Source organism: Malus domestica, chromosome 15 (genome assembly GCF_042453785.1).
Source record: "Malus domestica chromosome 15, GDT2T_hap1".
Lineage (NCBI taxonomy): Eukaryota > Viridiplantae > Streptophyta > Magnoliopsida > Rosales > Rosaceae > Malus > Malus domestica.
The window spans coordinates 224281-252187 of record NC_091675.1 but is presented as its reverse complement, the minus strand read 5'-3'; the positions used below and the strand labels follow the sequence as shown (position 1 = coordinate 252187).

Sequence of the window (27907 nt, the reverse complement as noted above, 5' to 3'; positions counted from 1 at the left end):
TATTACAAGTTTAAATTAAGAGATATGTTTGATATTCCTATCTTGACCAACCAAGCCTCCCTCCTTTTGCACCTCTGCGCATTTTGACATCATGTTACTCCACTTATCACTCCCACCTCCATGTTACTCTTCACTTTCACGCATGTACAACACTATATGGTACATAGATCCAAGTGATCGTCCTGATTAATTAAGGAAATGATTATTCCTTGAGCATTTTCTTACATTACTTCATTTGCTTCTTCAATAGTGCCATAAAACAAATTTACAAAGAACCATTCAACATATAATCCGGTTCATAAATATGCAAAGCATGTGTGTATATATACAGAGACCACACGAAGGGAATACAAAGGAAGAACAAATATCTTATTAACAACAATAATGTTTAGATAACATACAAAAGAAACTCAAGGTCCTCCGAAACCAAAGAGAACCCTATAACGGAAACCCTAAACAAACTTGTATATATGCCCAATATACTCTCAAGAGAACATGGCAAATAAACCACCCATCACAGGGAGGAGGAAATTAACAAACCACAAATGACACCCCCATAACCATTATTTCCGAACACAAAACAAGATTATATATGTTGTTTTTTTTCTTAATCCCTTAATTAATAGGAAGGAGTATCCTTCTCTTTCTCCTTGATGTCCTTGTGATCTTCCTCGGTCTTGGAATGGTACCCAGGAAGCTTTTCCTTTATCTTCTCCATAATACCCTTCTTTTCCTTGGGCTCTTCGCCAGCTTCATAAGAGGCTACCACCGGTGGCTCCGTGGCATGATGATCGTGACTCTGCTGTTCGTACGAAGCAGCACCAACTGGAACCTCCTCAGTCTTCTTGTGGCCAGGAAGCTTTTCCTTGATCTTTTCGAGGAAACCCTTCTTTTCCTCAGTTGGGTAGTCAGTGGGCTCTTCGTGGTGATGGACAACCGGAGCTGGAGCTTGATGATGATGTTCCTCCTCGTACACTTTCTCCACTGGGACAGCCGTGTCCTCTTTGTGATAGCCTTCTTCCTTGTGATCATCACCGGAGATCTTCTCCTTGATCTTATCCTTCAATCCCTTCTTTTCTTTCCTCTGCTTCTTCTTCTCTTCATCTTCCTCCTCATCGCTTGACTGCGAATGTTCAGAGATTTCATAAAGTTTAGACATTTAAGTTATGGAAATTAAGAACAAGAATAAATGTGAGTAATGCTAGAAAAATTAAATTTGTTGATTAAATTTTGTAAACTAAATATATAAAATTTTGTAATTAAATTATTACTTAATTATTAATAAACGTTCTTATTTTTTTTTTAGTGACAGATTTGTTAATTTAATTTATAAATTTAATCTTCTTATAATTATTCTAAATGTTATGTCAAATATATAATCAACGTAAACACTACGTGATTACACGTGGAATATGCAGAAAAACCTTGATCTATAAAATCCCAACAGGATCTCTCCGGATTTTATGATGAGAATTCTAAAAATTCGTAAATTATATTTGTTTATGATATTTTTGTCGGATTGTTTATATTCAATTTTAAGTAAAATATTTAAAATAATTTCTGATCATTAACGAACATGATTCAGATCCTTGAGCTCCTAACAAAGAGGATCCAGCGAGATCCGGATTCCTTCTTTTTTGGGTTAAGAAATCTTGCCAAAAATATGTATAATACAATACATGCTCTCCTTTTAATTAGCTTAAAAGCAAGGGAAAATTAGAACCCCTACAACTTTTTTATATCTTTTAAATTAAACATTTGTGTCTTTTTAAAATTTGATTAAAGTGCTTTGACCAATAGACACCTCACAATTTTCTGTTAAATTAAATTACATATCATTATTGTATTTTCTTAAAATAAAATGTTAATTATTAATTCTATATTTATCCTCTTAAGTTTTTAATGCGTTTTTCCCCTTATTTAGTGGAGTATTAGTTATTAACTCTATTATCCCTTTTTCCAATTATAATATTTCGATCAAAATATTTTTTTTTGTTCTACAAACATTAATATTATCTATTTTTGTCAAATGGTTCGTTTTATTGATTTTTTTTTCCAAATGGTTGGCGATCCAACAAAGCACTGTGTAATATTTCCCCTTTTTTTTGTCAAACTATTTTTCTTTGTTTTTTATTTTTTATTTTTATTTTTTACTTATAGTTGTTGAGCAACTATTATTAGGTACAACATATTATGTGTATACTGCCGTTAGGTACGTTTTAATTTGTAAAAAACATTGATTGGTACATTTATTTGCAGTTTTGGTACATATTGTTGATATTGATACATTACTTTTGATTTTGGTACGTTTGATTTCATACACTTTATTTATTGGTACGTTTATATTGTTATTAGTCCTATTTTCTCTTAATGTATTGATATAAAAAATTATATTGGTACATTTGATTTCGTGAGATTTAAAAATATTTTCAACCATTTTGGGAATAAAATATTAAATCGTAGATAATCATTGCTAAATTGTAGTAAGTATTGTGAAAATAAATTGTATTTAACTAGGGTTTTTTTGTTTACAATTATCTCCAAAGGGGGAGAAGTTAATCAAAATGCTAGATAGTAGGAAGTTTGGTTCAATACTGTGCACTTTTTTGGCGTGAGATTAAGAAATATAGAGTAGTGGCAGGTCATGTAATTTTGGTATAAAAATGATTAATTATAATATATGTGGCAACAAAATGATGAGAAGAAGAGTTTAATCAAATGTCTAAAAGACATAGATGTTGAGTCTATAAAATTCAAAAATAAGGCGCCTATATCAAACCGTCCCTAAAAGCAAATCGTTTGTAATAAGAATAAATAAAAAAAAGAAATGCTATTGGCACTCTTAACAATTTCTTTCAACACTCTCACAAATATAATTTTCTTTCCTAATATAGAAAGATAGAAAGTTTAGAAGGTAGAATAAATTTTTTGAAGTGCTAATAATAATTTTTAAAAATAATTTCCAAATACGAATACTTACAGAGCTAGAGCTGCTGTTAGATCGGTGAAACTTCTGCAAGAGATTCTCGTGCTTCTTCTCCTTGTCCTCTTCTACTTTGCTGTATGATGATGTGTACTGATCAGGAGCCAGTGCCTCATGATGATCGGAGATCTTGGCTTTCTCATCAAACTCAGTGACGATCACCTCCTCCTCCTGATAAGAAGCTGGCTTCTCCTCATGCTGATAAGAAGTTGGCTTGTCCTCCGCTTTCTTCCCCAAGAAATCAAACAACCCGCGATCCTTGGTCTCGCCTGCACCAGATCCTTCCTCGTAATCCCCAGTCTTCCTCTCGTACTCGTGTTCTTGGCTCTTGTTGTACTCCTCCGCCATACTTTCTTATTATCAAATCACAACTTACTTAAAGAATAATAGTTTTGTAAAGAGAGCTGAAATGTTGCTTTGATGTTCTTTTCTTACGCAGAGAGTGAGCTTTATATAGCATCCACGCACACGCATATGACGCCATTAAGTTAAAAGTAGATTATATGTATTACTAATAAAATAAAATAAATGTGAGCTGTAGGCTGTAGCAGCAAAACCTAATGCTATTTCTTTCAGTATTTCCCATTGTAAAGTTTTGCAACCGACCGACGTGGTGCATTCAATCATAAAAGGACAGAGGAGAATTGGTACCCGCGCAAATTTCCACTCGCCACGGATAGCCGACGCGTGTCAGAATGGCAAATGTGCCAGTTAGGAGCGGCGAGTTGTGCGTTCCTTGTAGGCAAATCAAATAATGGAAATCAAACAGTCTTAAAGGCGAAAGAGGAAAGTCTTAAAGGAGGAGAGGTGAGACGTACTGGTGCTGAGAGCATGTACCAGTAAGAGGCCGCAACGTGTAAGAAGAACGTGGGAGGAGTGCAAGTGTGGGACCCCTCAGTGTCGGCCTTGTTCGTATAAATGCGTGAAGGTCGGTTTGATGGAGGGAACCACGTAGCAATCGTCGGAAGGAGGGAGGGGACTTTCGAGGTTTGCGATGGTGGGTGCACGGTAAATTATTATGGTGGGCCATTTTATTATTCATTAGGGCTTTGAAGAACACAGATCCTCTACGGATATGTGCAACCGGAGTTAATAAATTTGATTTAACGATTATAACTATCATAATTTTTAGAAGAATTTTTTATTTGTAATCGTTTGATTAAATTTTAATGGTATGAAACTATTGATTCTTGGGTTGCGGTTGCACAGATCCGAAGGGGATCTGTGTTCGGTTATGAATGGTTATGACTTGCCACTTGTCGGGTTCATCACTATGGTGGGGTACAGAGTACAGATGGCAGCATGCCGCGATTCTCGAACGATGGCTAGGCGACGTACCGTTTTAGATTTGGTTTAAGCCCAAAATTCAACCAATCGAGTTACCCTATGAAATATTAGAATACAAGTCAAGTACCAATTTTGGACGGTCTGCACGTGACTCGGTACTGTTTGTCTAAAACTTTGTTAAACTTAACGATGAATTACAATTCACAATTTCAAATATATACAGCAAATTCAGAAGCTTTTGTCGTACGATAGACTGAAAAATAAAATATTAACGAAATAATTGAGAAAAGTTTAGAAGGCACGGAGCATTGCTAAACTTTTCTCATCGTTTTATACGCAACTATTTGGGCCGGGCCCATTACCCATTGCCCATGTGAATTTCCGTCATGCATAGGATCCGAGGGCTTTTTATCCTAGTCGAAGGACTTCAGATGAATCGAGCATGAAGAAAATTTATACCTCATAATCCTTGCATAATCCTTACAAAATGGTAGGATCGGACAAAATTTAGAATCTAGTTATTTTTAATTCAATCCAATCCAATTCCTAGCCACCAAGTTTTGGTATAGTTAAGATCAATCAATTTCGTCATCCGTCCCTATAGTCTATACTCTACGGTCCATGGAGATTGGAAACAAACAACGCAGCAAAACGTAAACAGCCACACAAAAAGCATACTGCAAACTGAATGAAGAAAAATCATACTTCTTCATCTCAATTCATGAGTGAGTAAGAGGATGAAGAATAAATAACTCACAATCACTTTTGCACTTCCAAGGACAGAATTAAGCAACAACTCAACCAAGGCAGAAATAATCACTACCAAACCAAATCAGTCCAGTTCAGTTGCCCATGAATTCCATCCAGCTGCTCAAATCAATGATCCAATCAACTGCAATCCATTATGCACAACACACACCCAGGATTCTTCATACTTTAACTCCTCCATCTACGTTCGGTTTTGATTTTGCTGCCCTAATGTAGCTGATTAATGATTCCCCAGCACCACTTAGACCTTTCCTCCCACCCAACCTCACCCCAAATTCCACATTTATCATTCTCATCCTGTTCCCATCCCCTTCTACCTCACTCAACTTCTTCGCCTGATTCCTCGAAATCAAACCATATAGGCAAAGAGAGAGACATGATCCCATGTCCATATTTCCCACTCCAAATGTCACCCTCAACAGCGAGTTAGCAGAATCACACTCATTTGACCGGGGATCAAACAAAACAGAGAAGCTCCCACATCTTAGGTCAGGGGTGTCAAATAAATTATTCAAATCGTCCATCTCATCACCAACATTACTTGACTTTTCTGATGGGATAATTGGCCGCCGTTTGGATACTCTCAGTATGTTAGCCGCTTCTCTCATCCCACTCAAAAAAGCTCCGTGCATTGTTGCCGGATACTGCTTGTTAGTAGCCTCTCCAGCAAAGAACACTCTCCCATCCCCAATACTCTCTGCCAGAATATCATAATCATCTCCTGAAGACCCTACTGCAACATATGAATAAGATCCGTATGCAAAGTCATCCTTCCCCCACCGAGTGCACACTGCCTGAATAGGTTCCGGAACAGCAATCCCCTTCGGGTTGAAAATACCCTTTAATATGTCCAACACCCTATTCACAGACTCAACAGGAGACATCAATTCAAACTTAATTGCAGCATCTCCAGCCACAAGAGCAACTAGAAGAGGCCCTCCTGATACAGAAGAGTAGCTATAAAACAGAAAGAACTCGCCTCTCATAGTCAGATCCTCAGTCAAGTGCCCAAAAGTATCAATATCTCCACCCCAGAAGTTATAAGGGAACAATATGGCAACCTTATTCAGTAATCCAAATCCTAAACCATGAATTGCATCCTTCTTCCTTTGTGGAAGCTCAGGGACAAATTCAATGGAACCCTTCTTAAGCACACCTAACGGGACAGTGCAAAGAACCATGTCCCCACGAAACTCCTGCCCGTTTGCATAAACCAAAACCCCATCAGAACCATACCGAATACTTTGCACAGTCCTTTCATAGAAGATTGGAAGGCCCTCTGCAAGGGACCGCACAAAAGTCTCATTGCCTCCCGGGATAAAACAATGGTCACCTCCCATCTCATAGGGATCATCCTGATCCCAATAGGCCATGGACAAATTGGACATCAAGGAAGCATTTGCATATTCCAAATTAGCAAGATGCCAGTCCAAGAGCATCCTCTCCTGTGGGTCTTGGGCAACACTATAAACGCGTTGAAAAGCTTCCAATGCAGTCCCTAACGAAACATCTACGGACTTAACTTCCTCTATCATTGCGTGCCTAAGCTTACAAACTCTATCTAACAACTTATTAAAAGAAGCCTCTATACTAGAATCCATCTCAGAATTCACAGCTTTCCCATCTGGTAAATAAAGCGGGCAAATATCCCTCACCTTATGAAGAGGCAAACCCAGTTGCCTAGCTAAAACTCCAAGCGGGTTGCCATTGATTCCAGTGAGGACACTTCCGCCGAGATCCGCCGCAGCCTCCACTCCCTCACGCTCGGCTACCATCTTCCTCGTCTTCACGCGACCACCAGGCCTGCTCCTACCTTCCAAGACCGCAACTTTGAAGCCCAAAAACACCAATTGTCTCGCAGCCACCAAACCCGCCAAGCCAGCCCCCACAATGACCACATTGCCCCTCTCGGCCTCGACAAAGGATCTCAATTTTGCTTCTTTCACCGCCGGTGCAAGCCCGAAGTTGATGTAGCCGTGCTCCACCAGAAACTCATAAGCTGAGTCTACCAGGCCTTTGTGCTCCGAGCGAATCGACTCCAGCGCCAGCTCCCGGGTCAACCAGAAAGACACATTTGACCTCCAGCGAGACAGAATGTGGTTCCTCACGACGATATAGTTGGCTTGCTCAACGCCGCCGATGGTGGGGACCACGTTGGCCTCGATTTCCTCCTCCGTGAGCGAGTCGACCGGAAACCCCACTGATATTGCGATTAGGGCTTCGACGTCGACGTCTTTGTTGAGGTCGGTGCGGCGGTTCTTGGCCAACGACGGAGAGCCATTGAGCTCCGTGAAGAACTTCTTCCTGCGACGGCGTCTCTTGGCTGGCAGACCGGGTTCAGCTGGGCCCGGTTCGATAGGGTTTTGGAGGTGCCGTTGATCGAGAAGGGTGTCTTCGCCTTCGGGAATGGGCCCGGAGGAGTCATCTTGAGAGTCCGAAACGGGGGCTTCGAGTATCGTTTGGGGAGGTGCCGATGGGTTTTCCGACGAGTGATTTTCGTGAGGGGTTGAGCTTGAGGGAGTGAGGTCGGTTTCCGGCGACGAGTCGTCGAAGACGACATCATTAGGGGGATTCTCGGAGGGGTTTGGGGGTTTGTCCGTTGTTTCCATGTGGGTATGTCATTCATTCGGCTCCACTGCAAGCGTGGACCGTCTTTACTTAAGCCTAAATTTAGGGCTTTTCGAATTCAAACTAACTTCCAATCAATAAGAGTTATGCGAACTTAAGAAGGCCCACCTTTACCCCAAACACAATAAAAATAGGCCGGGTGAAAAGCCCACCTTATGTTTAACTCTTTTTAATCTTTCGCAGGGCAATTTTATTCTCGTGCATCATAATCATCTGTTCTTAGGAAGTACTCATCTTTTGATTTCTCCAAATCAATTATTGACAATTTGTTAGATTTGTTAGATTAGAAAATAATCAGAGTTCAAATCTATGACGTGATGCAAAGAAAAAATACTTCTCCACTATTATAATAAAGCGCGTACTAGTTTACCTTTGCAATATTGAAAAAAGATGGAATAAACTGAACAGCTCAGTTTAATTTGATCCGGTTTAAACGCTACTTTTGTTAGGAAAACCCCGGCTTACCAAATTATACTAAAAAACCGAGCCATTCGAGGGAGTCCACAGAGATCATTTTAACGTCGAGGGCTAGGAGGTCCACGGATTGGGAAGACGCAACGAAAACCAGCGGATACTCGTCGTTCCGTCGTTCCGTCGTTCGAATCCAATGTTGCAGTTGCAGAGAACCTCGGAGGAGCTCTTGTAAAGATAATAAAAGAGGTTCATACAAGGCAAAGGCAAAGGCAAAGAGATGATAACGCGATCGAATCTGGCGGAGCAGTTGCGAGAGTATCAGATTCGATCGAAGCATGAATGGGCTTCCGTCTCCTTCTTCTCCTCCACCTCCTTCAATCATACTTTATCAAGGTTTCAACCCACTCCCCTCCACTTTCCCGATTTCTGTTTAATTTCTCCATTATCTTTGATTTCTGTTATCTTGCTTTCTGATTATGCGATTTATATGCTTAACAATTTGGGAGAAACATTAAAGTGTGGCTCTAGTTTAGATTTGATAATTGCTAATTATTTAAGGTGAGGTTTTTAGTCACAACTTTAGGCTTTAGCTTCGATTGGAGGCCTAATTCCTGTCGTTTGAGCTCGATTTAATCAATAGTTCAATGGAGGAAGGGGTAGAATGACAGAATTTTAAATAAATAGGGAAAAACAAAATGATGATGAAAAGATATGTTGGTTTGGTATATTATAGTGCCTGTTTTTTCGAATTTGGTAGTGGTTGTCTGCAATTCAGGATTCCTGGAGATGCATTGGACAGGAGCCCAGATTGTCGATTCATCTGAGGGAGTGATGTAGGACAATAAGAAGAGATTCGGACTCATTTTGGTCTTCCGCCTTTGCATCACCCATTTGTGTATTCAAATCACTCCATGTGAACCTTTGCTTTGCACAGAAGAAGGAAATCACAGACCTTCTTTTATAGGATAATTGGTACATGGATTTGGAAAGATCCATCCAGGAATTCTCAAGAAGAGTGTTATTACACCTAAACATTTACAATGTGACATAGAGAGACTCTAAGACTATGAACGTGCGGACACATGTTTAAACTTCATGCATTGCTCAACTCAAGAAACTAGAAAGACTCTCATTTATCAACATCTGAACTTGGTTATCGCATCAGAGAGGAACGTTTACACAGCTCGTCATTATGCATGCTTTCTGAACATTGAAATGAATTCTAGTGAATAAACTTCCCATAAATAGCAGGTTTTAAGGTTACACAAGAGAGAAAATGGAAAATGAAAAATGAAATGATTTTCTCGATATGATTGATAATGATTACAGAGATGTTTAAATAGGTTTGGACATACAGGCTAACACTTGCCCAACTCAGCTAACAGTATCTAACTATCTAACTTTATTGACTGAAACTAAACATAACAATGAATCAACTAACTGGTAACAACTGTTGGTTTGCTGATCATTAGAAGATTCAGTTTGTGAAGATGATGATGTGTCATTAGGGTTCTCTTGGATAGTGATTGCATTTAGGCTCGTGCTGCTTTTATGTTCGTCTTTGATTTTCTTGATGTTCTCTAGTCTTTTGCACTTAATGAACTTGGTTAGAACTGACCCTTTCTGATAATGTAGGAGTATTGTGTTTGTGCATATTTTTCATACTGATATATCTGAGATGTTACTATTGATGTTAATATTTCTTTTTTTGCCCCAACTTGTGGATGCAGGGTGGATGTTGTGCTCTTTGTAATATGGGAACTGGTAATCCTAGCTTTCCTGGTTTTTTCGGCAGTTTCTTTATATTTTAGGCATATGCGACTTGCTTTCGTCTTAGTATGCATTGCAATGCTCTTGCTTTTGTGCATAAAAGTTACAAAGCAAGTGAGATTGGCTAGGAAAAAGAAACGGAGGATGCTTCTTCCATTATCTATGTAATACTAGATGAGGGGCACGCGCTACCCAACCTTATTGTTGTGTACATCTGGAAAAGTCTTGGCCATTGCATTTGGTCTGTATGGCATGTTGATCAGGGTGGAATGTGTAATCATTGCGTTCAAAGGTTAGGTAAAAATTTGATGTGATTTCTGTGGAAGATGCTGATCAGAGTGGCAAGTTGATTGATCAAGATAGTAAGATTTCGTTAGTGAGGGGAGGAAAGGTTAGTTAACCATACGGTTTCTTCTGTTACTACCGAGAATATTCTGTTGTCGGCCTATTACTAATGATATAGTGATGTTTTCTTTACTTATGAACAATACAATGACATAAGAAACAAGTCTATGACATTTCAGATGCATATACCCCAAAGTGTTGTTTTACTGTGTGGATGTGCAGCATGAAGTAAAATTACTTTAGATGTCAGAACCGTTGTTAAAATTGCCACTTCGTTCTTTAGGATTAGCGTTGGGTATGTTCCTTTACAAGGCAATGGTTGTATGCTTATATGACCAGGGGAAAATGGAAGCATTGGTTGATGGTTAAGGTCGAGAGCGGGATGCTCCTTGGTGTTCTTATTGCCACGGTTGCTTCTTGAGGCTTGAAGAAGTGGACTTCTATTCCCATATAGTGACTATGTTCCAAATTGCTCCGGTGACGATTAAAATGCTAAGGACTATCCCCAAGGCTCCGAGTGCCCAGTTAAAAATTGTGCAACATTTACAAAGTTTCTTAATCAGTATCCACATGAAACATGGATACGCCAAGGTGATTGGTACCGCAACTCCTCCGATGATTCCTGCTAGGCTGGGCAAGAATGGTAGTGCAATAGATATAAAAAATGCAAAGCAGCCGAAGAAAATCCTAAATCCGGAGCGTAGCCACCAAGGACACGGTTTGTTCACGCTGCTAGTAAATCTGAATTCGAGATTGTCGAAAACCAGCATTGCATATATTTGAAGGGAGCTGAGGCTGTTAACCACGACGAGCATGCTTGTCAATCCTAGGACAAGTTTTGATGTGTCATGTCCGTGGTATTTGTTCAAAGCATTTAACATCCCCCGCTTTCCCCAAGGCTCCGAGTGCCCAGTTAAAAATTGTGCAACATTTACAAAGTTTCTTAATCAGTATCCACATGAAACATGGATACGCCAAGGTGATTGGTACCGCAACTCCTCCGATGATTCCTGCTAGGCTGGGCAAGAATGGTAGTGCAATAGATATAAAAAATGCAAAGCAGCCGAAGAAAATCCTAAATCCGGAGCGTAGCCACCAAGGACACGGTTTGTTCACGCTGCTAGTAAATCTGAATTCGAGATTGTCGAAAACCAGCATTGCATATATTTGAAGGGAGCTGAGGCTGTTAACCACGACGAGCATGCTTGTCAATCCTAGGACAAGTTTTGATGTGTCATGTCCGTGGTATTTGTTCAAAGCATTTAACATCCCCCGCTTGAAGGTATCTGCCATAGATACAATTCGCAATCCAGGTCAAAAAAACATTTGCTAATTTCAGTTTAGTCAAAAGCAAAAGACGTTTTGAATATTAAGGAATGGGATGACTCCCTCCCACATTGGCAAACGCGACGGCCGTTTAGAGCTCGAAGGCATGGTTCCCTGCAAATATTCCAAATAATTTATGTATATATTACTTTTACTAGGTTGTGGTTAAGTGCACTTGTAGACAAAATATTTACAACATATCGACAATCATACCAATAATATATCAACTACATCGACGTTATATTTACCCATATCAACAGGATGTCCACACATTTAGTCAGTTACCTGTACCTCAAGCACAGGGTTGTGGCCTCTGAAAGCGAAGGTAGTGATCCCAAGCGCATTTAGGACACTGAAAACGGTGGCTGCATCAGATTTTGTTTCCAGCGGCTTATAAGAAACACCGTTGGGTCTATCTTTGGTGACAGAAACCACTCAAATGAGTGTGCAGTAGCTTACGGCAGTCATAGCCCCAGTGTGGGAAATCCCGGTTATTGAGTTGAGGTCAAGGTCTGAAATGCCAATATTATTGGCGATATTTCGCCGATAATATCTGTTTTTCGGGTTACCAATATTTTAATCCTTATCCAAGCAGTTTTCGACAAAATATCGCGATATTTTTGGATACGTGCGAATCAGAGAAGAACGCCGGAAATGGGTGTGCCGATTCCCGAGCCAATTTCGTCCTAAAAACCTTGCAAAAACACGATTAAGATCAAGATCTAAGCTACATAGCGATTGAAAACACAACCACAATTCATATGCATGAATCAATCGAAGAGGTGAGAAGGTGAGGGACCGGGAGTTGACCTAACCACCGACGGCGATGGCGACGACGGCGACGACGAATGCCCTACCTTCGCCATAGTCCCCTAGAGCAGTACAAGCTCTTTGGATTTTGTTCACCAACGAGATCAGGTTCTCCATTCTTGGCTTAGGAAGTTGGTGGCGGCGGCGACGACTACAACGTCAGAATCAGATCGCCTGGATCTGATGCGCGCTCGAAACTTTGACGTTCAAAGACCTAGATCTGCGGTGGAGACGATGACGAGGGGCGAGGGGCGAGGTCTCTGTGCGTGTGTGTGGGAGACGATGACGATGACGAAGGGCGATGTCTATGTGCGTGTGTGTGGGAGAAGGGAGAAAAGAGATCGAGAGATCTCTGTGTGTGTGTGTGCGGGAGAATGGAGAAGGGAGAGAAGAGAGAAGGATCGAGAGAGAGAGAGAGAGAGAGAGAAAGACCTCAGTCTCTGTCGGAGAGAAGAGAGAAGGATCGAGAGAAAGAGAGATACCTCAGTCTCTGTCTGCGTGTGTGATGTGTATATGCATGTGTGATATGTGTGTTGGCATGTGAGAGTCTCTGTGTGTGTGTGTGGGTGGCGTGTAAGAAAAAAAAAGCATCTAAATAATTCAACTTTTACAGCTTTTACATGTACAATTTTTGATAGTCTGTGACTGTGTGTTTAAACTTCTTTCACTAATTATTACATATTTTCTACACTCACAATGTTTGCCAGCTCGCTATATAATCAACTTAAATCAGTTAAATCCATCATGCAATGCATTTCCTTCCAATTTTTTGTGATAAACTAATAGATAAATTGACTAAATAAACATCCTGCAAAGTTTCAATAAAAATTTCTAAGTTTTTCTTACAATTTCAGTGGTTTCCATATTATTTTTATCGATATCGATAATATCCCGATATTTCCATCGATATTTCTGTGTTTCTGAACTATCGATATTTCCGATATTACCGATATTTAATACCTTGGTTGAGGTTAGGAAGCTGAGTGAGAAGAATGGCAGTGCCGGTGAACAGCAAGTACCGCTCTATCGTTGACAGTGGATTTACGTGGCGGCATGTCTCACCGCACACGATTTGGAAAATATTTTCATGGTCCCACATCCGATCATGATCAGGGTTAGGGCTGGGCAAACGGGTACAGGAACCGCGGGTCGGGGCGGGTAAGGGCCGGTTCCTACTTTAAAAAAAAAGAAACGGGGCGGGCCGGGCCGGGTATTTGTGAATTTCAGTCCGGGCCGGTTCCTGGGTATAGGACCCGCGGGTACCCGGCGGCCCGTTTGTAATTAAAATGAACGGACCAGATGGATGATTAAGATACCATATCAAATCTGAACCGTTGATTTAGTTTTACCCTAAGTTCTATCTCTCTCTCATCCCGATTCCCTCCCGAGTCCCGACTCTCTCACTCTCTCACTCTCTCACTCTATCTCTCTCTCATCCCGATTCCCTTCCCTCGACTCCGATCCCCTCACCAACCGTCGTTTCTCCTCGGCGAATACAACGTGACCACCCTTGCCATCGACAACATCCCAGATTCTCTCCTCTTCGACAGCAACCCCCGCCGTCGTGACTTCATCACCCCATCACCGTCGTGACCGCCAGAGAACCCAGGCCATCATCCCTCTAAAATTTAGGTAATTTTGAATTAGGGTTTTGTTATTAATTTGAATTTTGGGTGTAGGTAGGGATTTTAGGGTTTTTAAATTGGAATTTGGGATTTTAGGGTTTTCGAACTAGGTTACTACTAGAGTTAATTTTCCATTTGCATGTTGATTTGTAAGAGGCTGTGTTTAACTTTAAAGTTTCTGATTTAACTCATATTTGACTAGGTTTATGTTCTAGTCTCTTGGATTTTTTAGGAAGCTCTTTCCTGTTTGAAATTTGAATTGATTATTTACTTTGTTCACTCGGTTCAGGTGGTTTTTAACAAGAAGAAGTAGTTTAAGGTGCACTACTTAAACTCCTGCTGATTCTGTAAGTATAAAAATTTTATCTTTTTACACTTGAGTTGGTACCCTTTTACTTTTTTGCTTGCACCCTTTTAGATTTTTCTTTTAGGCATCACTTTCCCTTGGATTATTTCATTGTTAATGATATCTGTGGAATGCTATCTCTGTGTTTCAGATCGCACGAAGATCGTGTCAGCTGCAGAGCTAACTTGGTTTAGCTGCTGATTTGGTAAATATATCTATATATATGTAGTCTTCAAGCTGTCCTTACCTGGAAGTAGATTAAAGACAAGGGAACTTGCTTGCTTTGATTATTTGCTTCTGGGAGTGTAGTTTAATCTTCATATGGAAATGGGTGTCTGAGTGTCTCTAACTATCTGGGTTTTTGATTTCTTATAGTGCTGATTGTTGCTCAGTGAGTGTGTATCTGGTTTGATTCTTCTATCCGAGGTATCGAATTTTTTTTTTTCAAACAATTTGTGCAGTTTGCAAATCTGTGCGGATTGTGTACAATTTTTGTAATATGAGGCATCAAATTTCATGTAAAGTTTTGTGATTTACAGTTCAGTTGAGAAGGCGCATTTGAGGCTTGCTTCTGCAAAGGCGGTTCTTCGTCTCTCCAGTCACACACTGCACAAATTAATAACATGATGATACTTCAGCAAAGGCGGTTCTTCGTCTCTCCAGTCACACACTGCACAATCTGCACCGATTGCAATCTGCACAGATTGCAAACTGCACAATCTGCACAGATTGCAAACTGCACAATCTGCACAGATTTGCACAGATTGCAATCTGCACAGATTGCAACTGCATAGTCACACACTGCACAAATTAATAACATGATGATACTTCTCAGCCTTTTTGGTATTTTGTTGGTCAACAATCTGTGTGTTGTGCTGCCTGCTTCTGTTTGATTAATGAATATAGTTCCATTATTTGATTTGCACAGATTGCAATTCTGCACAGATTGCAAACTGCACAATCTGCACAGATTTGCACAGATTGCAATCTGCACAGATTGCAACTGCACAGTCACACATTGCACAAATTAATAACATGATGATACTTCTCAGCCTTTTTGGTATTTTGTTGGTCAACAATATGTGTGTTGTGCTGCCTGCTTCTGTTTGATTAATGAATATAGTTTCATTATTTGATTTGCACAGATTGCAATTCTGCACAGATTGCAAACTGCACAATCTGCACAGATTGCAATTGCACAGTCACACACTGCACAAATTAATAACATGATGATACTTCTCAGCCTTTTTGGTATTTTGTTGGTCAACAATTTGTGTGTTGTGCTGCCTGCTTCTGTTTGATTAATGAATATAGTTCCATTATTTGATTTTTACAGATTTTTACATAATGTCTCAATCTCAAAGTCAAAGTACCCCTAGCAGTACTAATGTAGCATCATCTACGGCTACATCACCATGTCCTCCACAACCAACACAAGCACAACCCGTACAACCATCAATGCCTCCCCCAAACCCCTCATCCTCTAGAAAAAGAAAAGCACCACCTATTCCAAAGACAAAACAACCAACTATAATAGCTTCACTAGGGAGATCTTCTTCTGAGAGATCTTGGGTTTGGGATCATTTCACTAAGTGTACCGTCTCGGAAATGCAAGAAGTAGAAAAGGATGGAAAGAAAGAGAAGGTGGAGGTACAAGTATTGAAGGCTAAGTGTAACCATTGTAGCTCCTTTTTTGCATGTGATACTAGTGGGGGTGGAACTAGTACTTACATTAAACATATCAATAAACATTGCAAGTCATATCAACCAACTGATGAGTTGCAAAAGGTTCTAGGCAGTTCTGGACCTTCTGGGGATGGGAATGTCAAAAACATGCTTGTTGCTAAAGGGTGGAGCCAAGAAGAAAGTGAGGAAGGTATTATTGAGTTTATTGTGCTCGAGGAGGTACCTTTTAGTATTGTGGAGAGTGAAGGGTTTAGGCGGATGATGTGCAAAGTCCAGCCTAGATTGCATGTTCCATCTCGGAGAACTATGCTGAGGGGGTTATTCAATATGTATGATAGCATGAAAAATCAGTTAAAAAAGGAGATACACAATCATAGAGTGAGCTTGACTACTGATACATGGACAAGTGTGCAAAATTTGAACTACATGGTGCTAACTGCTCATTTTGTGGATGATGATTGGAATATGCACAAAAGGATTCTAAACTTTTGTTTGATTCCAAGTCATGAAGGCAAAGAAATAGGGAAGATGATTGAGCAATGTTTGGATGAGTGGGGGATTGAAAAGGTAATGTGTATCTCAGTTGACAATGCATCGGCTAATAAGGTGGCAATTGAGTATGTTGTTCGTAAAATGCAAAAATGGCCTAATAGTAAAATGATTATGAATGGCAAGTTTATGCATGTGAGGTGCTTAGCTCATATTATCAACTTGGTAGTGAAACATGGGTTGAAAAAATTAGATACAACTGTGGATGCTCTTAGAAATGCCGTGCGGTTTGTGAGATCAAGTCCTCGAAGGTTGAGTTATTTCAAGAAATGTGTGGAGAATGAGAAGTTGGATAGTAAGGGTCTAGTTGTTATGGATGTGCCTACTAGGTGGAATAGCACATACATGATGCTAGAATCTTGCTTGAAGTTTAAAAAAGCATTTGAAAGAATGACCGAAGATGATGAAGCCAATATATACACCACCTATTTCAGTGAAAAGGTGTTTAATGATGAAGGAGAAGAAGTGGCGGGTAAAGGGAGGGTTGGACCACCTAAGGAGGAAGATTGGGATAGTGCAGAAGTGTTTGTGGAATTTTTGAAGGCCTTCTATCTTATAACTTTGAAAGTTAGTGCAAGTAATTATCCGACATCTAATACAGCTGTTCATGATGTCATTGTTGTGGAAAATGAGATTGAAAAGCTTTTTTTGCCTGAATATATGCAAACTGGAAGAACTGTAGAGTTGGTGCTACGTGATATGGCATTCAACATGAGAGCCAAATATCGAAAGTATTTTGGTTCAATTGAGTCCCTTAATCAAATATTTATAGTTGCCCTTGTCTTAGACCCAAGGTTCAAATTGAGGCACTACATGCACCTGTGTAGAAAGCAATTACAACTTTCTGAAGAAGAGATTGAACAGAAAAGTAATCTAGTGAAGACATTGTTGAAGGCGATGTGTGATGAATATGCTTACCAAGCTTTCGGTTCACAAACACAACAAAAGGGTAGAGAAGATTTAGTTTTTGACACTTCTTCTTCAAGGGTAAAAGAATCATCTTCTAGTGTGCCAACAGAAAATCCAATGATATTTAGTCAAATCATGGATGATTGGGAGAAAGAACTAGAAGACACCGAGGATATTGCGCTTGCACATGAGGTAGATAGATATCTCCTTGACACTGTAGAGAAAGCACAACATGGTTCACAATTTGACGTTTTGAAATGGTGGAAGTTGAAAGGGAGGAGCACATATCCCACACTTGCTTTGATAGCGAAAGATGTCTTGCCAATTCAAGTGTCAACAGTTGCCAGTGAGAGTGCATTTAGTGGAGGAAAGAGATTAATTCACCCTTGTAGATCATGTCTCCTTCCTCAAACAGTGGAGTGCCTCCGAAACTGGATAAAAAGTGAACCAATTGGCATTGAGTATGAAGCAAGTTGTGCGGAGCTTGAATTTTATCAAGAGTGTGAAGAAGGTAATTATTTTGTTTTTTATAGTTTGGTTTATAAAATTAATTGGTTTACAATTAACGTTTGTTCTTTGTTGTAGAATATAAAAGAAAAAGAGCAAATACTATATCTACAAGTTCAACCATCTCACCAAGTGATCCTGAAATTGAAGCTCCACAAACAACTCGAACGAATAAAGGAAAAGGAATTTCGGTAATATTTTCAATTCAAATGAATAAACTTTAAATTTCAATGAGCATAATATGATGTTGAACTTTAAAAATGACATGTTTATATTGTATTTTTGCTTACAGATTCAATAAGGATTGTTGTTGGAACTTGGGCGTTGGAATTTGAAATTTATTGCGGATGTGTGCAATCTGTGCAATCTGTGCACTGCAAAATGCACTGCAATCTGTGAAATCTGTGTCTGTGCAAACTGCAATCTGTATTCTGTGCTATTTTTTTCAAACTGCAATATGTGCTATTTTTTTTTTTCAATCTGTGCAATCTGTGCAGTTTGTATGTGTTTGTATGTGTGCAGCAAAAACTGCAATCTGCAGTTTGTATGTGTGCAGCAAAAACTGCAATCTGTGTGCAGCAAACATGTTTAACTTTAAACAGGAAGAAAAGAAAATAAAAAAAAATAAAAAATAAAAACCACAGGACCCGTGTACCCGGACCGAACCGGCCCGTTTCAATCGGGCCGGGTAAGGTCCGGTTCCTATTTTCAGAATTGAAGTGCCCGGCCCGGCCCGCCCCGTCTCCTTTAATTCCGGGTCCGGTCCGGTCCCTTCAAAAATGGGCCCGGCCCGGCCCGTGCCCAGCCCTAATCAGGGTTACGTACCACCTGAGAGGTACATGATTGGAAACAATGCCAGAATTTTCCACCTGAGAGTTACACTTCTTTTTGTTAAAATTGGATACTGATTTTGGACGAACAATTATTGACAACTTTTTTAGGACGTTGCAATTTGTCTTGGATTGCCGAACCACTATTTTGCATTAGTGAGTGTTCGATCAATTAATATATCAATATATATGTATGTGTGTGTGTATTATGCCCTGCAACGCATGCATATATACACACATGTAAAGAAATTAGCTACTGATCTTTCCTTTTACTACTTTATTGATTAAAATCTTATTATTTTTTAATTTTTTATTAAGGTACTTGGGTATTAATAACATCATTAATTATTTAATAATAAAATATTTTTTATTTCTAAATATATTCATTTAATGTTAAAAATGTTACAATTAGTATATTTATATTTATGACTAAATTTTTTATCATATATTTTTAGTTTTAGTTTGTTCCCATTTTTAATTTGCCACACTTTATTTTATTTGTACCAATTTTCTTTTCAGTTTTAATTTGTACCCATATATTAATTTCTTTTTGTGTCCATATTTTTTAAAGTTTTATTTGTATTTGTACCCATGTTTTTTTTTAAATTTATTTGTACCCATTTTTTATTTTGCCAAATGTACCCATGATAATTATATGTACCCATTTATGTAATTTTTTCAAATTTTTAATCTTAAAATGTACTCATTCTTAAATATACCAATTTGTTATATGTAAAATGTATCATTTTTGTTATATAAAATCTATTCAATTTTTTTTTCTAATCCATTTTTAAACTTATATGGGTACATTATTCTTTCTTTGATTTTAAAATGTATCCATGTCAAGTTTAATCGAAGAAATTTACTAATGTTATTAAGCCTAATATCTTTGTGATTTTGAAGTATGTACCCATGTTTTGATACAATAATTTTTTGGTTAATTTTGATGAATGTACCCATGTTTATATACACACACACAATAGTATAATTATATTTTAATATTTTTAATCCCACAAATTATGGTTTTTTTATTTAAAATCTCATTTATATAAACAACTTAATTTTTTAATTTAAAAAATATAGTAACATACATAAAAATAAATTATCACATTAATTTCAAGGACTTTGATAAAAAATTGAAAACCAACAATATTTCAATCAAAGAATATTCATAGTTAGGGACCGCATCTAAAGTCTTCCATAAATTAATTAAGCAAACGAAGAACCATGAATACTAATTAATTATACGTAAATAAATATCAGAATTTAGAGAAAACCAATTAATTAAAGCTGTTACCAGCCAAGAGTAGCGAAAGATAAAGGAAGGAGGAGGGCTGGAATGCCGATTCCGGAAGGACTGAGACTCTGAGAGTGTGAAAGGCGGAGTAGAGGGCATTGCCGTTTCTGGACTCGGTGATAGGAAGCCATGCGTCCTGATGATCAAGCTTTGTCAAGTGTCCAACTTCTTCTAGGTAGCCTCGCATGCTTGTCATCGCCGCCTTCATCGGACTGCCCAAAGGAGTCGCCATAAAACGAGAAACGAGCGGACTTTTTGGAGTTTTTGGGGTCATATTTGCAGCACTCATTGGGCTCGACTTCACTTCCTCCACCTCATCCATCTGATTCTGCATGTTGTTCTGATTCCGAACGTTTCTTCCTCACCATATATATATTTATATACATACCAAATCTATATTTTGCTGAATATATATAGCTAGAGAACTGAGACACCGACAAAATTAAGTTAGATGTGGCTACGAACTTGGCAGGTGGTTTCTTATTTTTCTCCGAGGTGGATTAGGAATTGTCGGGAGGAGGGGCGACCTTAAAAGGAGTGCAAAGGTTAAAAAAATGACAAACCAACGAGGGATAAAACATACTGTTGCTAACTTTCCTTGGCATGATGTGAGATTTAAGTTGATGATGAGTAGATTTTATATTATATATTTTACCCTAATCTTAGTATATTTTGGTTAATATTTTGGAAGAATTTTGATACTTTGAATTGTATTTTCAATATAGGACTTTCGACTTCCTCTGAAGCAAAACAGGACCAAATGGACGAATTTTGGAGTAATTCCAGTTGGAGGACGTTCGTGAATCACTTAGCTTGATCGTATCAAAAATTGGGATTTTTCCACCAATCGGTTATTTTCTGACGATGAAATAAAGAAACAGTGTGCAGTGCTGGAAAATGACGTTTTTTGGGCTTAAATTGCGTTTTTGGAGCCCAAGATGACCTCGGATGGATTCGTGGCCTTCTGGAAAAGTGTTCAGAATATTCCAAACATTAAATCCAGCTATATTAGGCCAGTTTTGGAGCAGCTTATGGGTCAAAACGTGGCTATTCAGATTTGAGACAAATTTTATCATTTAATTTAGGGTTATGTTTCCTAAGTTTTTTGGGGGATTGGAATTAATTTTAGTTTCCTAGGGTTTGTGTGGGAGGTTTGGAGATATATGGCTTGGCCGTCCACCATATTTCAGTACGTTTTCTTTTATGCAATTTTGGAGACAGAGAATTGTTAGGGTTTTGAAGACTTTTTACTTGAAGGTTCTTTCAATCATTTTCTTGAATATATTTTCTATGATTTCAATTATGAATATGCATAACTAATTTCTTTTGCTAGGGCGAAGCCTTGAGCCTTAGCATGAATATGTGATTTTTATTTAATTGCTTATGATTGATTGCATGCGTACTTTGAATTGTTAATCACTGGGATAAAGACTATCTAATTGTCGTAATGCCTGATCACCATTAGGATCTTTAGAAAAGTAATTTGATGCAATTTTGGTCGGAAAGTTCCCTGAAATTGACGCTAGCTTCTTGTGATTAATAATTGTAATTTCTCTTAGGATGAATATCACGTCTTAAGGATTGCATGGTTTTTCAAAGGATTTTCATAAAGCATAATGAGTCTTTCATGTTTAGATTTGATCCGAACGTTCGGACGGGTTGCATGTTAGATATACGTTCTATGTTGGAGATTCCAAGTAGAATATGAATTAGGAAAATCTAACCCTCAAAGTGGCATGTGTAGATTATAAGTAATTGGTAAAAATTCATAGGATTGCTAGATGATGGTGGAACCCTAGTGCTTTCTTAATTTTATTCTCCCAAAACTGTTTTCTTTTCTCTCTAGCTCTAATATTGCAGATTGTTTATTTTAATTCATTAATTTCGTTTTTATTTTAATTAGGTTATAAAATCAATCACTTCAATTTCTACTTTACAATAATTAAATGGAATCTGATTAGTTCGAATTATTTAATAATCCCTATGGAGACGACCTTGCGAGATCCGTTTATACTACAATAACCTTGTGATTCTTGCAAGTAAAATAGCAGATTTAGGCCTCGTTTGGTAGCTCGGACTGTACTGACTATTTCTGTCGGATAGGATAAATAGTCATCGGATAGTACTGACTAAATTAGTCGAGCGTTTGGTGTAGTATCGGACTAATGACCGTATTATTTATACTGTGTTTGGTATTATACCGGATAAGAGGAATCAAACTTAAAATAAAATTAAACAAAAAAAAAAAAAAAAAACTGAAATCAGCTTTTTGTTCCCAGATGTCTCCGCACCCCCAAACTCCCTCCCTTTCTCTCCCTTCTTCTTCTTCCCCGACTGCATAATCCCAAATAATTGTTCCCCATATCTCTCCATTGCACCCCCTAAACTCCCTCCCTCTTTCTCCCTTCTTCTTTTTCCCCGACTGCAGAAGAATCCCAAATAAATTCAAACAACCAGTTGCAGCAGAATCCCAAATTGAAATCATCTGTCAGCCGCACCATGTTTCTTTGCAAGACCCAGTTGCAGGGGAGGACGGCGAGTAGGCGATGAGGAAGGCCACAACAAGGAGAGGGCAAGAGGTGACGGCGAGGGGTGACGGCGATGGCGAGAGGTGACGGCGAGGGGTGACGGCGATGGCGAGAGGTGACGGTGAGAGGTGACGGCAAGGACGGCGATGGCGAGAGGTGACGGGGAGGACGACGATGGCGAGAGAAGGTGACGGGGAGGACGACGACCTGCTTAAATAATCCGAGCCTTTTGGTTGGTTTTATTAAGCAGGCGTATACCTGCTTAAATAAGCAGACTGGTTAGATTAATCTGGTGCTTATTTAGTACGAAGGGACGCCAAACACCCGGCTCCGTATAACTAATCCTATCCGATCCTTTATCCGATCTGCCAAACGGGGCCTTAAGCCCGTTCACATGAGTAGTAAAAATCCTATCAGTTGACAAAGGTTATTTTGGAGATAGTGTTTACAAATTGTTTCGCGATAATTAAGTGGATAATCAACCATTCGATGTCTATGTCCAAGGTCTTATAGTATCATTTTATTACGTAACTGTATAATGGGAAGAAAAAAAAATATTAAACTCTTAATCCTATAGCACACTATACCAAGGAAGAAAATATCGGTGATATCGGAAATATCGGTAGTCCGAAAACACGGAAATATCGATGGAAATATCGGTAAAATATCGATATCGATAAAAATTACATGGAAACCACGGAAATTGTAAAAAAAACTTGGAAATTTTTATTGAAACTTTGTAGGATGTTTATTTAGTCAATTATCTATTAGTTTATCACAAAAAATTGGAAGGAAATGCATTGCATGATGGATTTAACATTATCAAGTTGATTATATAGCGATCTGACAAACATTATGAGTGTAGAAAATATGTAGTAATTAATGAAAGAAGTCTAAACACACCATAATCATTTATATATAATGAATTAGTACAATATTTTACACTTTAGTACCACATAGAGTTCCTATGAGGTTCAAATTTGTCACTATCGTCATCATCTCTATGTGTAGAATGAGTGTATTGTGAAGAGTAGTTATCAAATGATAAATCCCCAAAATAGTTTTGCATGTAATTGTTAATATGCCACCCATATGGATCCGAGATTGGTTGAGGTTGTCCATAAGAAAAATCATTTGAAGATTGAGGCTGAGATTGATTCCATGAGTCGCTCGATTCCATCCCAACAGGAATGGGATATGAAGGGTAGGGAAATGGTTGGTTATGAGTATAACCATAGTTACTACTTCCCAATCCAACAGAGTCTGAAGTTCTAGATAACGAGTCATCTTCTTGACTTGACAAAATCCCTTTGCCTCTTTCTCTGCGATAACTATGGCACCAATTCCTGGTCCTGCCCGCCTACTGCCATGGTCATCATCTTGTGTTGCATGCGTGAAGTTTGCCTCACCAGTGAAGGGGCTCATATATCCGGGAGGTGGTGGTCCATAATAGTTTCCATATCCACCACAACTACCTCCAGCTCCACTACCTCCAGCTCCACTATGTCCTTCATCATTCCCACCTCCGGTGGTAGGTGAGTCTCCTGATCTTGTATTAGAGCTATCATTAGTATCAACACGATGTTGTGGTTGTGTAGGATTGGAAAAAGGTGGAATTCCAGTGTTGCTTGGTCTTGGGTGCAAAAGTTCTTTGAAAGAGTCAGCGCTGCTAGATCCCACCTCTTCCTCTAATACTCTTTCTACATTTATCCCTTCATTACGTGCTTCTTCAGCAACTCTGGGAGCTGGGTTGCCTTCATCATCATCTAAATGAAGAGGTCTAATCCATTGAAAAAGTTAGTTACCCTCCGTATCATCATCTTCACCAACAATATCAAACACATCTAGTGGGTCACCACGGTCGACATGATCGATTTCTGCTTCTTTATCTCGAATTTGAAGCTTCATGTTGTAGTAGCAATAAATTAATTTTTCCAAGCTACTATGAGCCAACTTATTTCTTTGCTTTGTGTGGATGAGTGCAAATGTGCTCCAATTTCTTTCACAAGCAGATGAGGAAGCTGTTTGTGATAATACTTTTATTGCTAACTTTCTCACAGTTGGTGCATCGGTCCCATACATGATCCACCATTCAGCTACAATGAAAAATAATGTTGATAAGCCTAATAACTCCAACAAATTCTATTATAAACTTATAGTGAAATATGTTTATACTCACTAGGAGACATATTTGTTCGAGCAGCAACTGATGTTGGTTCTCCAAATGTTCTTCTTGCATCTTTAAACCATGTTAGCTGAATACAATAAATTGTGTTAGTTTAATCCAATAAAGTAATTATTATAATTTAAGTAATTGTGTACCTCATTTCCAAATTGGCCAACTGCTGGTGATGCAGGGTCTAATTTAGAGTATACATTATGTACAGCACGTATAAGGTTACCATCATCTCCAACACCGGGTCTGTATTGGTATCGGGGATTCAAATAATATGTTGTTCAAAGAAACACATACTCTAATAAGATAAATAATATTTATGCAACTAAAGAAATGAATTGCAAATTATGACATAATTTATACCTGCTGCATGCAAATCGTGGTATAATGTTTTATACCATCGGTCTTCAATTATTTTTACGACCCACCTTGCACCATGTTTTCTTTCCAATTCATCCTTCACTACACGCATCAACTCATATACTGCCCCCATAGTAGGATACACTTATGTGTCAACGATCCGTAAAACTTTGTAAAGAGGTTCAAACACTTGACACACATGTTCTGTTTGACTCCAAAAAGCATGATCAAGCACCATACTTTCCACCATACGACCTGTATTTGAGCGGCTGAAATTGTGGTTGGCCCAATCGTCACTAGTGAATAGTTGCTTCAACCCTGCTTTCTTCTTGAGTGGGCTGTTTAATGCAATATAGTTGGTGGCGAATCGAGTGGTAGCTGGACGAATAATTTCTCCTCTGCAAAATTCACGCATCTTTGCCAACAACCAACCGTGATTGTAAATATAATTTGTGATCGTTCTAGCTCTTTTGACCACAGTAGCAACATTCTCTCTCTTCCCCATTGCCTCAAACATAAGATCAATACAATGTGCTGCACATGATGTCCAAAACACATTATGATGCTTCATTAACTTTTTTCCAGCTTTGACAAATGCAGAACCGTTGTCGGTCACGACTTGGACAACATTATGCTCTCCCACCTCCATGATTACATCCCTCAATAATTTGTAAATATACTTGTAATTCTTTATATGGTCTGAAGTATCAACAGACTTCAAAAAAATTGTCTTTCCCTTATAGTATACCATGAAGTTGATGATAGATAATCTGGTCGGGCCGGTCCATCCGTCACACATGATTGTGCAACCATTAGTTTCCCACTTTGACCTCAACTTGTTAACATACTCGTTAATGTCTTTATACTCCATATCCAAATATTTGTTTCTTATCTCATAGGGAGTGGGAGGTTGTACTCCAACACCGGCCTGTTGACATCCCACTACCATATTTTTGAAATGATGTGATGATGCATTCGCAGCAGGGACATTTTCATAGATAAAGAACTTGCTAATTAGACGCCCCATTCCCTCCTTCACATTACCTCCCTTGAAATAACTCCAAACACTCTTTTGACGTGCGTTGGATGACTTATATAAACTTGGGGCTATTGGTGGTGTTGGTTGTGATTCTCTAAGACCGCCTCCCCGTCTCATTTGTGCACCACCACTTGTCCCGGAACCTTGTCCCCTATTAGGAATTTTATGAAGGTGTTCTCTTTCCCATGCTGACTGTTTGGAGGCACGTAATGCTTGTTTCAAACTGCGTCGTTCTTCAGGTCCCATGTCATCATCACATTCGTCCTCATCGTCATCATCATCACTGTCAACCGCTTGGCCATAGACTTCTCCCCGTAGCCCAGCTCGAATATTTTCCATTCCTTGTGTCATCTTTTCCTTCTGCTGTTTTTTATTTTTTAATAATGTGCTGATGAATGCCTTCACTTCTGGGGGGACATTATCGCATTGTTGGACATTTTTTGCTGGATCTAATCCACTAAGATGGTACTTAAGTCGTGTCACTCCACCACTCTTCATTACCCGACCACAATATTTGCAAATTTTGCCATGTTTGTTTCCGTCTATTGGGTCGCCATGTTCCCAAGCTGGATCACGTTTACTAGCTCCACTAGACATCTTAAACGTACCTACATTTATTTTTCATGAAAATTAGACAAAAGAATTAAATAATAAAGTTATTCTACATAACCTAAATAATAAAGTTATTCTATAGAAGAATACAATATGAAGTAAAGAAAATGATTGTAAAAATTTAAGTAATTAAAAAAATAATATGGAATAATAAAACCTAATATTAATGAATAATAATCCAATTTGATAAAAAAATAATCCTAATATAAATGATGAATAATATTCCTTTTTTATAATAATCCTAATATAAATAATCCTACTATAAATGATGATAATTATGTTTCATGAAAATAATTCTAATATAAAACATAGTGAAGAATAATATTCCTTTTTTATAATAATCCAATTTAATAATAATCCACTTTAATAATAATCCAATTTAATGAATAATCCAATTTGATAATAAAAAAAACCTAATATTAATGAATAATCCAATTTGATAATAAAAAAAACCTAATATTAATGAATAAAAATGAATAATTCGTTTTTTTTTTCCTAAGTTTTGGACCTTTTGGTTCAACCCAACCCAACCCAAGTGTGGTTATATTTGAGATTTGGGCCTAAGGTCAAGTTTGGAGACTACATTAAGTGGGCTTTAATGAATAGTCCAATTTGATAATAATCCAATTTAATGAATAATAATCCAATTTTATAATAATCTAATTTAATGAATAATAATCCAATTTGATAATAAAAAAACCTAATATTAATGAATAATAATCCAATTTGATAAAAAAATAATCCTAATATAAATGATGAATAATATTCCTTTTTGATAATAATCCTAATATAAATAATCCTACTATAAATGATGATAATTATGTTTCATGAAAATAATCCTAATATAAAACATAGTGATGAATAATATTCCTTTTTGATAATAATCCAATTTAATAATAATCCACTTTAATAATAATTCAATTTAATGAATAATCCAATTTGATAATAAAAAAAACCTAATATTAATGAATAATCCAATTTGATAATAAAAAAAACCTAATATTAATGAATAAAAATGAATAATTCGTTTTTTTTTTTCCTAAGTTTTGGACCTTTTGGTTCAACCCAACCCAACCCAAGTGTGGTTATGTTTGAGATTTGGGCCTAAGGTC

General features: G+C 38.1%; 4 protein-coding genes and 1 long non-coding RNA gene across 5 annotated transcripts; 1 reads left to right on the top strand and 4 right to left on the bottom strand.

Moving 5' to 3' along the window:
- Positions 1-604: 604 nt before the first annotated feature.
- LOC103450328 (dehydrin COR47-like) lies at positions 605-3342 on the bottom strand. The gene is given in 2 exon segments (NM_001329009.1): positions 605-1123; positions 2981-3342. Coding segments are annotated over 2 exon segments (855 nt in total). The 5' UTR covers positions 3332-3342; the 3' UTR covers positions 605-619.
- A 1603-nt stretch (positions 3343-4945) lies between these two features.
- Positions 4946-7753, bottom strand: LOC103450327 (lysine-specific histone demethylase 1 homolog 1-like). Its single transcript, XM_008389657.4, has one exon. The coding sequence runs from the start codon at positions 7645-7647 to the stop codon at positions 5200-5202; it is 2448 nt and encodes an 815-aa protein (XP_008387879.1). The 5' UTR covers positions 7648-7753; the 3' UTR covers positions 4946-5199.
- Positions 7754-8060: 307 nt separating this feature from the next.
- Positions 8061-10381, top strand: LOC103450326 (uncharacterized). The gene is made up of 2 exons (XM_008389656.4): positions 8061-8473; positions 9811-10381. The coding sequence occupies exons 1-2, from the start codon at positions 8358-8360 to the stop codon at positions 10016-10018; spliced, it is 324 nt and encodes a 107-aa protein (XP_008387878.1). The 5' UTR covers positions 8061-8357; the 3' UTR covers positions 10019-10381.
- A 63-nt stretch (positions 10382-10444) lies between these two features.
- LOC139192290 (uncharacterized) lies at positions 10445-12838 on the bottom strand. Its single transcript, XR_011576337.1, has 2 exons — positions 11807-12838; positions 10445-11635 (listed from the first exon to the last, which is right to left on the bottom strand). It is a non-coding gene; the product is annotated as an uncharacterized lncRNA (long non-coding RNA).
- Positions 12839-24278: 11440 nt separating this feature from the next.
- On the bottom strand, positions 24279-25049 carry LOC139192289 (uncharacterized). The gene is made up of 3 exons (XM_070814157.1): positions 24931-25049; positions 24788-24863; positions 24279-24704 (listed from the first exon to the last, which is right to left on the bottom strand). Exons 2-3 carry the CDS (start codon positions 24795-24797, stop codon positions 24406-24408), a joined length of 309 nt encoding a protein of 102 aa, XP_070670258.1. The 5' UTR covers positions 24798-24863; positions 24931-25049; the 3' UTR covers positions 24279-24405.
- Between the last annotated feature and the right edge of the window lie 2858 nt (positions 25050-27907).

Coding starts and splice junctions, on each gene's coding strand:
- LOC103450327 (XM_008389657.4), bottom strand. CDS start 7,647: ATGGAAACAACGGACAAACCCCCAAACCCCTCCGAGAATCCCCCTAAT.
- LOC103450326 (XM_008389656.4), top strand. CDS start 8,358: ATGATAACGCGATCGAATCTGGCGGAGCAGTTGCGAGAGTATCAGATT. Junction 8,474..9,810: donor TTCAATCATACTTTATCAAG/GTTTCAACCCAC, acceptor TTGTGGATGCAG/GGTGGATGTTGTGCTCTTTG.